Source organism: Martes martes (genome assembly GCF_963455335.1).
Source record: "Martes martes genome assembly, chromosome: 8".
Classification (NCBI taxonomy): domain Eukaryota; kingdom Metazoa; phylum Chordata; class Mammalia; order Carnivora; family Mustelidae; genus Martes; species Martes martes.
In genome coordinates this window covers 12386029-12399975 of record NC_137895.1, presented here as the reverse complement: position 1 = coordinate 12399975, position 13947 = coordinate 12386029, and the positions used below count along the sequence as shown (strand labels likewise).

General features: G+C 61.9%; 1 protein-coding gene across 2 annotated transcripts in view; it reads left to right on the top strand.

Moving 5' to 3' along the window:
• The window catches only part of TOM1 (target of myb1 membrane trafficking protein), a 43275-nt gene extending 30407 nt beyond the window's left edge, over positions 1-12868 (top strand). The window contains exons 8-16 of one of the 2 annotated variants that reach the window (XM_080810187.1): positions 322-455; positions 2086-2119; positions 2440-2533; positions 3410-3530; positions 6722-6797; positions 9263-9316; positions 10736-10795; positions 11839-11878; positions 11974-12863. In XM_080810187.1, the coding sequence (XP_080666313.1) occupies positions 322-455; positions 2086-2119; positions 2440-2533; positions 3410-3530; positions 6722-6797; positions 9263-9316; positions 10736-10795; positions 11839-11878; positions 11974-12131 (771 nt within the window). In that variant the 3' untranslated portion in view covers positions 12132-12863. Of the gene's footprint in view, positions 1-321; positions 456-2085; positions 2120-2439; positions 2534-3409; positions 3531-6721; positions 6798-9262; positions 9317-10735; positions 10796-11838; positions 11879-11973 lie in introns of both variants that reach the window. The other variant, XM_080810188.1, reaches the window with a different exon arrangement.
• Positions 12869-13947: the final 1079 nt, after the last annotated feature.

Here is a 13947-nt window from a genome sequence, read left to right as displayed (position 1 = left end):
GTTGCGGCGTGTTCCGCAGACCACTGGCTCTGTTGACTTTCACCTGAGCAAAGGCATCGTGGGAAGGCCTGCGTGCAGCCAAGTTAAACCAGCTGCATGGTCTCATGAGTGGCTTGTCTCCCATGCGCTCAGTGTTGGCGTAGGACCTTGAAGGTAGGATCCAGAGGGTGTCTGTGGAACCCCGACGGCTGTCCATCCTGCGGAGCTTGGAGTCCGGTTTGGAAGCCCCTCCGTCATCTGAGGTGGCACAGAGGCTGGAGCCTGGCCCCAGGCTCCCTCTGAGCCCGGGGGCTGTGGCCATCTTTCCTCCTCCCTCCGCAGGAGCTCAACCGGACGTGCCGAGCCATGCAGCAGCGGGTCCTGGAGCTCATCCCCCGAATCGCTAACGAGCAGCTCACCGAGGAGCTGCTCATCGTCAACGACAACCTCAACAACGTGTTCCTGCGCCACGAACGGTAGCCCGCCACCTCCCCCTGCCTCTGGCCGGCTGCCCCAGCCCACTCCCTCCCCTGGCTTCCCGTCCACACGGTCTGACCTCCTCCCCTCCTCCCTGGTGGGCCTGAGAATCATACAGCCTGCCGGCCACCTGTCCTCTCCTCACCGCAGCGTGCCCTGCCACCACGTCCCTGCATGTGGGCTGCTCTGTCCCAGCTCGCTCAGCCGCTGCCTGGCTCTGGGGCCATGGGCCGGTGACTTAACTGTGGCTCTTGGGCTCTTCGCACACTACACAAATGTACTTAAGTGGGAAGAGAGTTTAGGAGGACAATATCCTTTATGGACAAGAGAGCTTGCAGAATCCAGAGAAGAGTCAGACAGCGAGTCCTACCCTCAGAGCAGGAAAGAGAGATCCCAGGGTGGCTCGGAGGTCTCGGGGCAGAAACTCCCGGACCATGTCCCCAGGGTGTGGCCATCAGGAAATGGGCCCCAGATGCTTGCCCACTTTCTGTCATTCTGTTCAAGAGTCAGCTCTCCAGGAGAAACGGATTTGATTCACTTTGTTGTACCTGCCAGTTGGCAAAGGAAAGAGGGCCCCTTGCGGGCAATTGCACCCAGACCCCAGGAAATGGGAGAAGAGCAGCTCCCCAGAGGGCATTCGGGTGCTCTTACCAAAGAAGGGAGAAGGGGTGCCAGGCTGTCTGTATCTGCCCCGTGGGGTGACTGAGAGTCCGCGCGGTGATACCTGTAAGCACTTAGCAAACAGGGGTGTCTTTCTGGGTCAAGACACAGTGATCGGCCTGCTCCAGCCTTTGTTTTTTTCCCGTCTTTCTGCAGCAGCAGATACCGAGTGATTCTGAGTCCGTTGAGAGTAGGGGAAGGGGGACTGGCTGCTCTGGGCCACGTCTGCCTGGCCCTTCCTGCTCCCTGGCCCAGTGGAATAGAAGAGTCACTTTCTGCCATTTTGGGGTGTAGGGCCCAATCTGGGGATGACTAGGACCCCTTGACAGCCACGGGCCTGACGCACGCCTGCTGCCTCCTAGTTCACTGTGCTGCTCGCAGTCAGGGTCTTCGCGGGTCCTCCCATCTGGAGACAGGTTCCGCTGTCACTGCCTGGTAATAGACAAGGAGACTGAGGTTCAGAAGTGACTCAGTAAGTGACACGGCCAGGCCTTAGCAGACCACAGCCTTCTCCAGCACCTCAGCAGCTCAGGGGCTAGTCGAAGGGCAGTCCCAATGGCTCCAGGAGGCCACATACAAGGTGCGTGCCTTCTGACAGCACTTCGGAGAGCCACTGACAGGTGCACACAAGTGTGGAAGCAAATCGCCCAACACAACTGATAAAACAGCACTTAGCTTTGCCTCGTGCTGTGCGTCCCCGCTTTCCGCTCTGTTCTAGCCTATTCCTATCCGTTCTTTTACTGCTGGTCATGACAAGTGGCCAGATAATTGATCATTCAAATTGGGACAGCCTGGCAAGTGAACAAGGGCTACTGTTAACAGTTCCCCAGGGACAGCAGGCATAAATTAGATCTGTCGCCCTAATCGTGGCTCACTGCCATGGCTTTGGAGGCCGGTAGCGTGAAGAGCTCTGCCTGGGCTGTGCCAAGGGGCCCGTCTCCCTGACCCGGCTTGTTTCTGTCTTTGTAGGTTTGAACGGTTCCGAACAGGCCAGACCGGCAAGGTAAAGGCGCTTTTCTGGGACCGGATCACACCCATGTTGATGGGAAGGAGGAGGGGGGCTGTGCTCACCTCTGTCCCCAGACATCCTGCATGGGCTGTGCCTTCTTAGCCAGGCCCCCAGAGAAGTCCCCTTCTCCCTTTTTGTGTCACTGTTCCTTTAAGGTAGCTAAGACTCTGCTGATGCCCTAGGGTCTTCCCAACCTCCCAGGGGCTGCAGCCTGGCTTGAGGCAGAGTGGGGCTGACTCCCTGAGTCCCAGTCATAGCTGCTGGGGCCCTCATGGCACATCCTCGAGCAACGGTGGCCTCTCCCTTCTCCCCAGGCCCCACGAGAGGCCGAGGCGGCGGCTGACCTGATCGACATGGGCCCTGACCAGGTGGCCACTGGCAGCCTCTCATCCCAGCTGGCGGGAATGAGTAAGTGCCATGTGGGGGTGCTGGCTGAGGGCACATTATGGTGCTGGGTGCACCCCTGTAGTTTGGGGGTGTCCTCCCGTTAGACCGTTGGAGCTGGAGTGCCAGCAGCAGAACGTCAGCCCAGACCTCACCTCGCTTGGCTGAACCCCACTGCGAGGTTGGGTACCCAGGAACGATCACGTGGGGCTCTCACTCACAGCCCCCAGCTCCTAAGCGCCCGTGGACCTCAGAAGCCCAGTGCTCCAATGTCGCCCTTCAACACCTGAATTCTCTGTGACCAGAGCCATCCAGGCGAGCTTAGGCTAGTTGCCTGAACATCCCATCCCCCCTCCGCTCCTGTGTAACGGGCAGGAGTGGGCCCTTCCTCACAGGTCACCTTGAGGACTGGGTAATAAGCGAATGCGTGACGGGGGCCCAGACCAGTGCCAGGCCCAGGGTGCCCGCCCCCAAGACACCAGCAGCGATTAGTCTCCCTGCTGCTGGCTGCCTGCTTGTGCGAGGCCCGAGGAAGGGATCAAGAGCCCCCTCTGAACCACGGCTGCTAGGCTGTGTGAAAACTCAGCAACACGTCTGATCGCTCGCCCCCCTGCTCAGCCACGTCCTGCACCAGACGCGACGGGCAGCGTTTGCCTGCTCTCTGCCCAGCCGCCCTGGGCGGGGGCCTGTGTCTCCACCTGCGGGAGAGGAAGTCACATGCCCACAGTCCTTCAGCCAACTGCTGGCCTGCCTCCTCCTCCGCCCGCACTGTCCCCACCGCCCTCCCACCTCCCGACCCCCACTGCTTCTCCGGAATCCTCCCTGGGCCCGGCAGCTCGGCCACTGCTCAGTGCGCGGGAACAGGTGGCGGGCCCTTCATGTGCCTTTCTGTCCCCGCAGGCCTGGGCTCCAGCAGCGTGAGGGCCGGCCTGCAGTCTCTGGAGGCCTCTGGCCAACTGGAAGGCGAGTTTGACATGTTTGCGCTGACCCGGGGCAGCTCTCTGGCTGACCAACGGAAAGAGTGAGTGACCCGGCCCTCCCCTGTCCCCGGCGGTTCGGGCTGCCCCCTCTCTGGGCCCCTGCACCCCGTTGTTTGGCATGCCACGTGGAAGGGCACACAGCCTCCTGCCTATACCCCCTCAGCATGGCAGAGTTCCTCTCCCCTAGATCAGTCCTTCGTGGCCCCAGATAGCCTAGTGCCGGACTTCATGCCCCACAGGCAGGCCTGGGTGGGGGAAGGGCCCCCTGTGGTTTGATGAACGGCTGTGTGCCAGAATCTTACCTAATCTGATCAGAGGAGGAAGCCAGAGCACTAAGGGGCTGCGTCATTTGCCCCAGGTCAGCCTGTTGATATGCGACGACCTCCTGTGGACCCAGGGCCTCTGGTTCCCAAACCGTCTCTAACCCGACCCCCCTCCCCACTACGCTGTAGGCCACACCCCAAGCCCTCCAGAGCAAGCAGGGAGGATCCCCAGTAAAACCTCAGGGCCTTGTCTCCTCCTTTCTCATGACCCTTAGCCACCCTTGACTTTCCCCCGGAGTCCCTGTTGCTCCACTTGGGTCGGACCCCTCTGCACCAGAGCTGGAGTTCTGTCCTTTCCTGGCAGCAGTGTTTGCAGGGAGGTGCTTTCAGCAGCCACGGCCAGCCCCTTGCCTCCACGGCTGCAGCCTGGCCCCATACAGTCTTGTCAGGGGAAGCTGTTGGCTTGGTATTCTCAGTCCTTGGCTCAGGACCCAGGACTGAGCTGTGGATTTACAGCCAGGACTTACAACCAAGAAAAGCTCTGGATTAAGGGATCCCCTCAGCCGTTGCCCCTGGCTCCCCAGTGGTCATTCTGGTCATTTGAATGGCCTCTGGCCTCCCCACTGTGCCCTGTCTTTGGGAACTGTCAGTGAGCCTCCGAGGGCCCAGGGATGCCCGACCCACACCACGTCCAGGTCCTATCTGACAGGCTGCAGCCAGCCTGGCTCCATAGGGTGGCTCAGCCCGGCCCGAGCTCTGAGCTGCGTCTTCAGTCTAGGTGGTCTGCACACCCAGGCTCTGGTGCTTAGGGACCAGCGGCTCACGGTTGCCATGGAGCTTGGGGCACCATGAGGCCTCTGTACATGTGGAAGCTAATGAGTCCAGTGGGACTTGCACCCAGGAGGGTGGCCCGCCCGCTAGGCCCCAGCAGGCAGCACACGGGCCGTGCCAAAGAGCCCCTGGCACTTGGCCTGGCTGAGGCTCACTGTTGCACCATTGCTCCTTTGGGGAGCAGAGCCCTGGGGGGCAGAGGAAATCACACCCAGCGCCTGCTGCCCAGAGCCCGCCATCTCACGGGGAGTAAGGTGCACAGAGCACTGCCGTGCCATGCTAACCGCTATCCTGTAGGGGTGTGCCAGGGGCTATGGACGCACGCGTGGTTGCTCGCGGCCCTACGGAGGGTGCTCAGGGCTGGACCTCGGGGATGAGAGGCTGGAAGTCTGTTTCAGGCTATAGGAACAGTGTGTGCAAAGGCTCTGAGGTGCGGAGAGCATGAGATGCTGAGGGGAGGGCATATCCAGTACCTTCTCGGTCATGGTTCAGGGACTGGTTTCCATCACAGCAGAAGGCAGCACATGGGGAGGAGAGTGCACTAGCATCGGGTTCCTCTTTCTTTTGTTTTGCTTGGGAGGCCCTCCCTTCGGCCCCCGCTGGATCTTCTAGCCCTGACTGGCCTCTGGACTCCGCTTCTCACCCTGTCACCAGGGGCTCTTGAATCCTCTAAGGCTTTTTCTGCCCACCTGGTGTCTGGCCCACACTTCTGCCTACCTAGCTCCTCTTGCCTTTTTTTTCTTTCTTTTTTTTTTAAGATTCTATAAGCAGGGGGAGGGGCAGAGTGAGAAGTAGGCTCCCCGCTGAGCAGGGGGCCCAACGCAGGGCTTGATCCCAGGACCCTGAGATCATGACCTGAGCCGAAGGCAGACGCTTTACCAGCTGAGCCACGCAGGCGTCCCCTAACTCCTCCTTCCCTCTAACCTGTGCCTGGCCCCAGGGACAGCCAGGCTTCATCCACAGGGCCGGGTAGGCTGGAGAGACACAGAAACACAGAGGTAAGGGACATAATTAGGAAAGAACATCTAGTTCTTTTGAGTGAAGAAAAGGACCGATTTCTTTATGTTCCTAGGGCTGGACTTGCCTCATTCTGGCTTTTTCCACAGTGTGGCACCAGCTGTGTTTTAGAGGGAAAGAGACAGGGCTACTTGGACATACAACCCCGTCTCAGCCATCACTTCCTCCTCACTGGCTCTCACTGCCCACGTTTAGCCAAGAATGGCCTGAGCGCACCCCCCGCCACCCCGGCTTTCTGGTCGGCTCCCGCTCAGCCCTGCAGATCGCCCCCATCCCCCCGGTGGACGGGAGCCACATCATTGGGGGATGTGCCCACTAACGACGACACTCTCCTGGCTAACTCCAGATCCTGCAGGAGGGAGTGGACGGCAGTGCCATCAAATGGCTGCCTGGGAACTGGGGGGTCTTATTCAAGAGGCCCGGTCCCAGGAAGGCCATTTGGCATTGCAAGGGTTTCATTCGATGGGGTTCCAGTTCCTGAAGCCTCAACCTGGCCCACCCCTAAATGCAGGGCTTTTCCCTTGTGACAGTGATTGTGCTGGGCACTTCTTTCCTCCAAACCAGACCGGGCCGGTGCCGAGGCCTCCCCTCCTTTGGCGGATACTTCAGAGGGAGAACCACTCTTCCCCAGAGTCAGAGCTGAGTCCCCCTCTGGCTCCGCCTGAGACAGACACAGCAGACAGCTTCTGGGTGCCTTCTGTGCCCACCTGGCTGGCTGGCGTCCCCCAGGCAGGGCCAGGCCAGGAAGCCATGAGGGCTGTCGCCCCACCCAGCCGTCTGCACGGCTGTTTCAGCAGCAGAAGGGAACTCCCCATCCAAGGCAGCCTTATACAGAACCACAATTTATTACACTGCAAAGTGGAAGCTGCTCCAAGAACGATCTGGAGGTAGGAATTCTCCATGGGCATGGGGGCACAGGCGCTACTTCTATCTGAGCCCAGGTCTACCCTCCCTAGGCGGGCCTGCAGAGTCGGAGCCCTCCGTGGGGTCTGAGCCGCTCTCTACCTGGCTGTGACTCACTCCAGGATGTGAGTCCAGCTCATCCCCACCTGCCCCTGCATCCCACCGTGCCTGGTGCAGCAAGGGCAGCATTCATGGCGGTGGTGACCTCTGTGTTTCAGGGTGAAATACGAAGCCCCCCAAGCAACAGATGGCCTGGCGGGAGCCCTGGATGCCCGGCAGCAGAACACTGGAGCGGTAAGCAGAGTGTCCTGTTGCCACCTTGTCCGGAAGGAAGGCCAGGGAACGCTTGCCCACCAGTCCCCGCCGTGTGCTGGGCTGTTTGCCACTCAGGTGGTAATTCCCATCTCAGCTGAGGCAGTGCTCCCGAGAGGTCAAGTCATCTGCCCAAGTTCACCCAGCAAGGACTCGGACAGACCTGAGTCTGAGACGGGAACCTGGACTCCCCCAGCCTGGGTTCCCATCGCAGCACCACGGCTTCCTGGCTGTGTGTCCCAAGGCACACGGCTAACCTGCATGGCGGGAGATGTATGACCGGGAGCGTGTAAGGGTGCTTGGCAGCGTCGTAGCTCCGTCAGCATCCTGCCTCGCCGCCGCCTCTCTAGAGAGAACAGAACCTAAAACTGCAGGACCCCAGGGGCGCCATTTTTCCAGCACAGGGATTGGCCGTGCACGGAGTGATAGCCACTTGCCAGGGACGGAGCGCGCACCCTGGGTGACCCCGCCTGCTAGGCAGGAACTCAAAGTCCAGTTCTCGTCCCTTTGAAATTGTCTCTGGATGCCTTTGGGGCGGCGAGAGTTCCTCTTCCAATTAGTGGACAGAGTAGCTTCCTTGGGAGGCAGCTAGAAACAGCAGGGCCCAGGGGTCGGAGGGGCAGGGGCAGCGAAGTGTTGGCGGAGGAGAGGGCCCGGGATGGCACAGGCCTCTGGCAGCCAGGAGCACTGTGTGAGGTGGAGGCTGTGGTCAGGCTTGAGCAGAGGGGAAGGTTTATCTGTCCGTTTTAGAAGGATCCAGCATGGAAGCTGGGAGAGCAGCTAAGAGGCAGAAGCTGCCGCGTATGCCAGTGGATGGCGTGTCGCGGAGACTCCCCAGAGGCATTCCCAGCATCCCAGGAGTCCTTCCCAGGTCAGAGCAGAGCGAGATGTGGCGTGCTGTGGAGGCGGGAGCAGCTAGAGCGTGCCACGTCTCGCTCATGCCTCCCGTGCCCACTGTGCGGTCGGGCGCCAAGCAGAGCGTGTTCACACCCACGTCTCAGAGCCTCCCATGGTTTTCCTTTGTGAGCAGTCGTCTGTCTGATCTGTGCCTTGTGCCAGAGCCTGTAGGTCCCCCTATCTGAGTCCTTACACAGACCCTTAGGGCATGTTGTTATCCCCTTTGACAGGTGAGGAAATGGATACCCAGAGACAGGCCAAGGGAGGCAGCAGGTGTAACATTTCTAGCGTGGCGCCTGGCGCATAGGTGTTTGGTCTTGCCGGCACTGCTGGGTGGTTACCTCCACCTACAGATGAGAAAACCAAGGCTTAGCATGGCGAAATCTCACAGCCGTTGGTCTTTCTGGCTCCATAGCAGGTGCTGGTAGTCAGGGCCCCAGATGGCCTGCAGAGTCCCAAGGAACAGAGGTGAACGCTCCAGCAAATCTGGCTCCCAGCATCCAGATGCACCCAAACACTCGGGAGGCCTGGAGGAAGCTCTTCCCTCTCGGGCCACCTGGCCTCTCACGCGCAGAGGCTAGCTCCATAGCTAGCTCCTTCCTGTTCCAGCGGAAGGAGCTGCTGCCCAGAGACAGGTGTCACTCGCCCAGGGGCACACGTGTCAGGGGCATGAAGAGGACTGGAGTCCGGATCTCCTGGCTCCTGTGCCGCCTGCGGCTAGCCACAAGGAGGAAACCTACACCCACCTCTACTTGCAGGAGAGCAGAAGTTGCTAAATGATTGCTTATTCCTCTCTGATCGCTCAAGAGATTTGAGCAGCTTCTATCAGATCAGGGTGCGATGTTGCTGAAAGTGTCCATAGACACCTGCTCCCGAGCCGGGTACGTCTGGCTGGGTGGGGGTAGGCCTCCTCCCACTGAACTGTCTGGCCATTACTCCAAGCAGCAGAGCACAGAGGGGAGCCCAGTGCCAGCTCTGGGGGGGCAGCCAGGGTTTGCCACTGGGCTTCACCAGTCCCACCACCAGGGGTGCTGGGCGGGTCTGTCCCGGCTCAGAGGGGCGGGACTCCAGCCTCTCTCTGCTGCCAGTCCCCTCTGGGGTCCTCGGGAGTCCTGTTTGCCCATCGATAAACACAAGGGCACTGGGTAAGCCAGCATTCTGATCTGGGGCACCCATCGGCATCTCCGCCCAGCTAGCAGACTGGCTTCAGTGCCCACTCTGCCATTCTGGGCTTGCTCAGGCCCACCCCCAAGATCATTCTGGAAAGGAAGGAGAAGGGTCCCAGGGCCGCTGTGTTTCACCCCATGGTGAGACACCCTCTGCTGCTTCCTGTCCTTGCTCCCACCGGGCGCCACGGCACTGGTACCTGCACAAGTGTGCATTCACGTGTGCGTGCGCACACCCGTACACACACACACAGCCTCCGAAGGCAGTCACCGGCCTGCCGACCTCAGAGAGGCCTCCACGCTAGAGAGGGCTGCCGGCACACCGGGGGCCCTGGCCCTGCCCTGCCCTTCCCTCCACCCTCAGCCTGACCTTTTCTCATCCAGATAGGAGGCAGCGGTGAGAAGAGCCTCAGTGACTGGATGGTGAGACAAGGCATGGTGAGGAGAGGCCAGGCCGGCGACACAGAGAGCGGAGGCTGCCACTGGCAGGGGTCCCACCTAGTGGTGCTGTCGGAGGGGGTGGCGCCATTAGACCCAGAGAAGAACAAGGGGAGCTGTGGGTGCCCCCCACCCAGCATCAGCACGGTCCCGCCCCCTCTGCTCCTGCTTCCACGGCCCCTCGGTGCCTACTTGCGGCTCCTGACTCAGAAGCCAGGCCCAGGTGGCCAGTCTGGCACCTGCGAGGTGACTGGTGCTTGCTGGTTGTGGGCCGTGTGCCCGCAGAGAGCTGAGTGGGCGAGGGAGCTGGTGTGGGCAGCCCAGAGCACGTGCCGCTGCCGCCACTGGGAATTGGACTCCTGCTCCGCGCTGGGCTCTCCTGCTGCCCCTGGGGTCCTCGGGTGCTGGTGACAGAGCTTGGGGACAGAACTGGCTTGGCTGGAGAAAGACTGTCACTCCCTGTCTTTGCTGAAGTAGCTAAATAGTAATTAGCACTTCTCGAGCACCTTGTCTGTGCCAGAGTCCTCCTCTCCATCCCCTCGTTTCGTCCCCACAGCAGCCTGGACGGTAGGTACCGCGTCGCCTTCTCTACTGAGGAGGGAGGCCAGGTCAGGGAAGTAACCTGGCCAAGCCACACCATAGTAAGAGCCGAGCCACACTGTGGTCTCGGACACTGTCCCCAGACCTCCCACCGGGTCATCACACCGTAGAAGGAAGCCCCAGCCCCTGTGCAGGAGCCTTTGGGCAGAACCCACTTGTTTGCGGCACAGAGCCACCGGCCCCGTGGGTAGCCTGTGAGCCCCCGAGTGCACCGGCCTGGCTGGCTCAGCACCCCGCTGTGCTCTGGCACTTCCACGCCCCGGCCAGCATGAGCTCTGCGTCTGCAGAGAGGGCCCTGGGAGCCGGAGGCTGGCTGCCCCTGGCCTGCAAACATTCCCTACCCCAGCCCTGACGGCCGGCCCCTCCCTGGGCTTCAAATACCCTTCCGTCAGACGCTCCTGAGCCTCTAAGGCCGTGCTCTGACGGCAGCCCGCCCTCCAGCCCGGCGCTGCCGAGGCACCCTTGGCGTGTGGCCGCAGGTGATCTGTCCCCTGCTCACGCCCGGGTGCCGGCTGTTCAAAGCCCCCGCTCCCCACCTAGCCCAGTGTCCCTGTGTCCCCCTTGCCCGCAGCCCGGCACCGTGGGCAGAACTGTGGGTCCCGGGCAGCTGGGCAGGAGCCACGTTGGAGGGGAGACGAGGCTCTCGGCCTCCCCAGGAGGGTGTGGGCCGTGTGTGGCCCATCTCGTAAGTGAGGAGGCCTGAAGGTAGGGGTAACAGTTCTAGGCCAGCCAGCCGGGGGGGCCCAAGCTGCCAGGGCCTTCCATCGTGGCAGCCAGGGCTCTGCTCCTCACTGCCTCACCTTGTCCCCTTCCTTCCAGATCCCCGTCACCCAGGCCTGCCTCATGGAGGACATCGAGCAGTGGCTGTCCACTGACGTGGTAAGCCGGGGTCCACCCAGCCCAGAAACAAAGGTCAGGCGCCTTCCTCACGCCCCTGACAGTGGGCTCCCTTTTTTTCTTGTGGGGAGGTGACTGTCATGGGTGCAGGGTGAACAGCTGGTGAGGAGGGAGCACCAGTGTGGGATGCCTCCCACCACCCTCTTCGTGGGCACTCCGTTCAGAGGAGGGCCTGGGCCCGGCACCTTGCGGCTGCTGGAGCAGACCCTCTCATGAGCTTGTCGCCACAATGGGTCCCTGGGAGCCTCAGCCAGTTGGAGGGCAGGTGGGACAGGCCATGGGTGACCGTGACCACACTGAGCCCTGCGCCTGCCCCAGCCCGGGGAGCCCCCAGCACCTGTCCGAGAGAAACCACCGGCTGCCCCGTCTTCCAGACGCGGGGGCTGAAGAGCAGCCATGAGGGGTGCTGAGCCCAGGAAGTAGCAGGGGCCCAGGCTGTCTGCAGAGCCCTACAGCCCCCAGAGACCGGAAGGAGCAGCCAGCCTTGGCTCTCCCGTCCAGGGCTCCTTCCCCCGCCTCTACCACCCCACCTTTGGGCACCAGAGACCGAGGGCCTGGGCACTCCCAGGCCCAGAGGCTGCCTTCTGCCAGCGGCCAAGACCGTGTTTCTGCCTGAGGTCAGGCAAGGGTCCCTGTCGGTTGGTGGCAGAAGGCACCCCTACCCCCAGCTTTAGCCTGCGTGGTCTCCGTCTCTGGGTCCCTTCCCACCACAAGGGCAAGTCTGTCCACTCTCTACACACCGGAAAGAAAGGACCCGGTGCTCATCTAGGACCCCCGGGGCCCCACACCCTGGGCTCGGCGCTCCGTGCAACATTCCACTACAGCCAGTTTTGCCGTGCAGGAAACTGAGGCACAGAGCAGTCAGGGTAGAACCTAAGGCTGCAGCTCAGGATGGGGTGGGACTGGGGTTCCGGTCCTGGGCCCAGCTGGAGCCTGAGTCTGGCCCGCTCAGGTTCAGCAGCCTGTGCCTGCCCAGCCCTGCCAGGACCACTGTGGCTAACCTCCACCTCCTTCTGCTTTCTCAGGGGAATGACGCAGAGGAGCCCAAAGGTGTCACCAGCGAAGGTAGTAGGCCCCGTCCCCCGCCCTGCCCCTTCTCCCACCCCCCAACCCCCCGCACCCTGCAGAACCCACCCCCAGCCCCTCTCTTGTTCCTCTAGAATTTGACAAGTTCCTGGAAGAACGGGCCAAAGCAGCCGATCGGTTGCCCAACCTCTCCAGCCCCTCGGCCGAGGGGCCCCCGGGGCCCCCTCGTGGCACTGCCCCCCGAAAGAAGACCCAGGAGAAGAAAGACGAGGACACGCTATTTGCCTTATGAGCGTGGGGCCTGGTGCCCGCAGCTCGAGCCCCTGCTGCCCCCACACCCCTCGGCTGGGGCTTCTTTCCTTCCTTCGGTGTTAAGGCTGCTCTGAGGCTGGCTTGTTACCCTTCTACTCTCCTCGAGGCCGGGCTGACCCAGCTGTGGCTAGGCCTCGCTACCCGGGCTATGGAGAGGCCGCTGGATGAATCGGGGTAACAGGTCAGTTCCACGCTGGGATCTCAGCCGGCTCCTGCCTCCTTCCCTTCCCCGACCGACCACTACTTGGCTGAGAATCAGGGAGCCCTGTGATAGGCCGGCTGTTTGGTCGCCCTGCTGTGGCTCCTTGCCCTGGGTGATCCCCTCCCTGGACCCATCCCCAGAGGCGCCCACACTGCCATTCGAGGCCTTGGCTGGGGCTGGAGGCAGCAGAAGCTTCTGTCACAGCCCCTGGGCCATTCCCCGGCACCCGCCTTGTGGAGCCCAAAGGCTCTGGCCAGCTGCTGAGGGGGTGCCGAGCTGCGCCGGCCAGGTACGAAGCTGCACATGGTAGGGGTGAGACCTCCCCAGGCCGCAAAGGGGAGGCTTCCAGGGCCACCTGGAGCACCCTTGACCCCCACGACTCCACTGCCTTTTCCTCCCGGGCGGGGCTCCACCGGGCCCGGGGTCCGCCCACCTGTGGATCTATCTTCTTGTACTGGGAGAGGTGCCTTTTGTATCCCCAATTAAAGGTAGGAAAGCACCCTGCTAACAATGCTGTTTGGTCTCTGGCAGGGAAGTGGCTTACGGGGAGTGCTTTGGCTGGGCTGGGGGCCATCCAGAAGACGGGCACCTGCAGAGGGTATGGGAGGAGCAGCAGGACCCAGTGCTACCGCTGGGCACCCAGCGCCACCCTCAGCGGGGACGGGCAGGTGCAGCGCTGCTCTCTGGCATCCCTCCACCCGAAGGGCACCTCCACCCTGCCATCCCCCCGCAGGCCAGCTCCTGCCCAGCAGCAGGAAGCACACGGGAGTGGGTGTAGACAGTGTGGGCATCCTGTCCGAGGCCCAGGTGCCAGGCACATGGCGTTGTCCCAAGACACTGGCGGAAGTTAGCATCTCCTCTTACAGAAGCCAAATCTGTGATTCACAGGGTGACGTGAGCTGCCTCCACCCAGAGAACATGGCATAGATGCAGTCGTTGCTCACATGCTGGGCATTTCCTTGTGCGTCAGTGCATTGTCCCCATTTTTCAGATGGCAGCACTGAGGCCCAGTTGGGGTGACTTAGCACACAGCCTGGGGAGCTGAGCCACAGGCCGGGCGTAGGGTGTCCGTTCTTGGAGAACCTCCTTTTCCAGTCTGGAATCTCCACACCAGGCTCCCCAAGAGTCCCTGCTTTAAGGCATGCTAGAACATCATGGCCCAGACCTCAGTGGCGGAAGGGACGGGGGCTGCGGTGCCGTGGGAACGAGTGGCCAGCCTGGAAGGTCAGCCTGTGGAACAGAGCAGAAGTCAGAATGCCTGGGTCCAGGGACACCTGGAGTGTGGCCCGGGTCTGTCTCTGAGCAGCCACGGCTCCTGACAAGCAGACAGCACCTATGATGTGAGGGGTGGCCTGGAGCTGAGCACGCAGGAGAAGGGCCCTGCCAGCCCTCCAGGTGGACGTGGGGCAGGTAACTCCGGCAACACCCCTAGGCCTGTCCATCCCCCCAGCAGGGCAGGGGGACGGGGGTCTCCTTGTCTGAGCCAGGCTTCAGAGCTTACCGAGGAGCCGAGCCTGGAGGCAGGTGGCAGCCACACCTCCCATCTGAGCTCTTCAACCTAAACCACCTCTTTTGGGGGCAAGGAGGGAGCGGC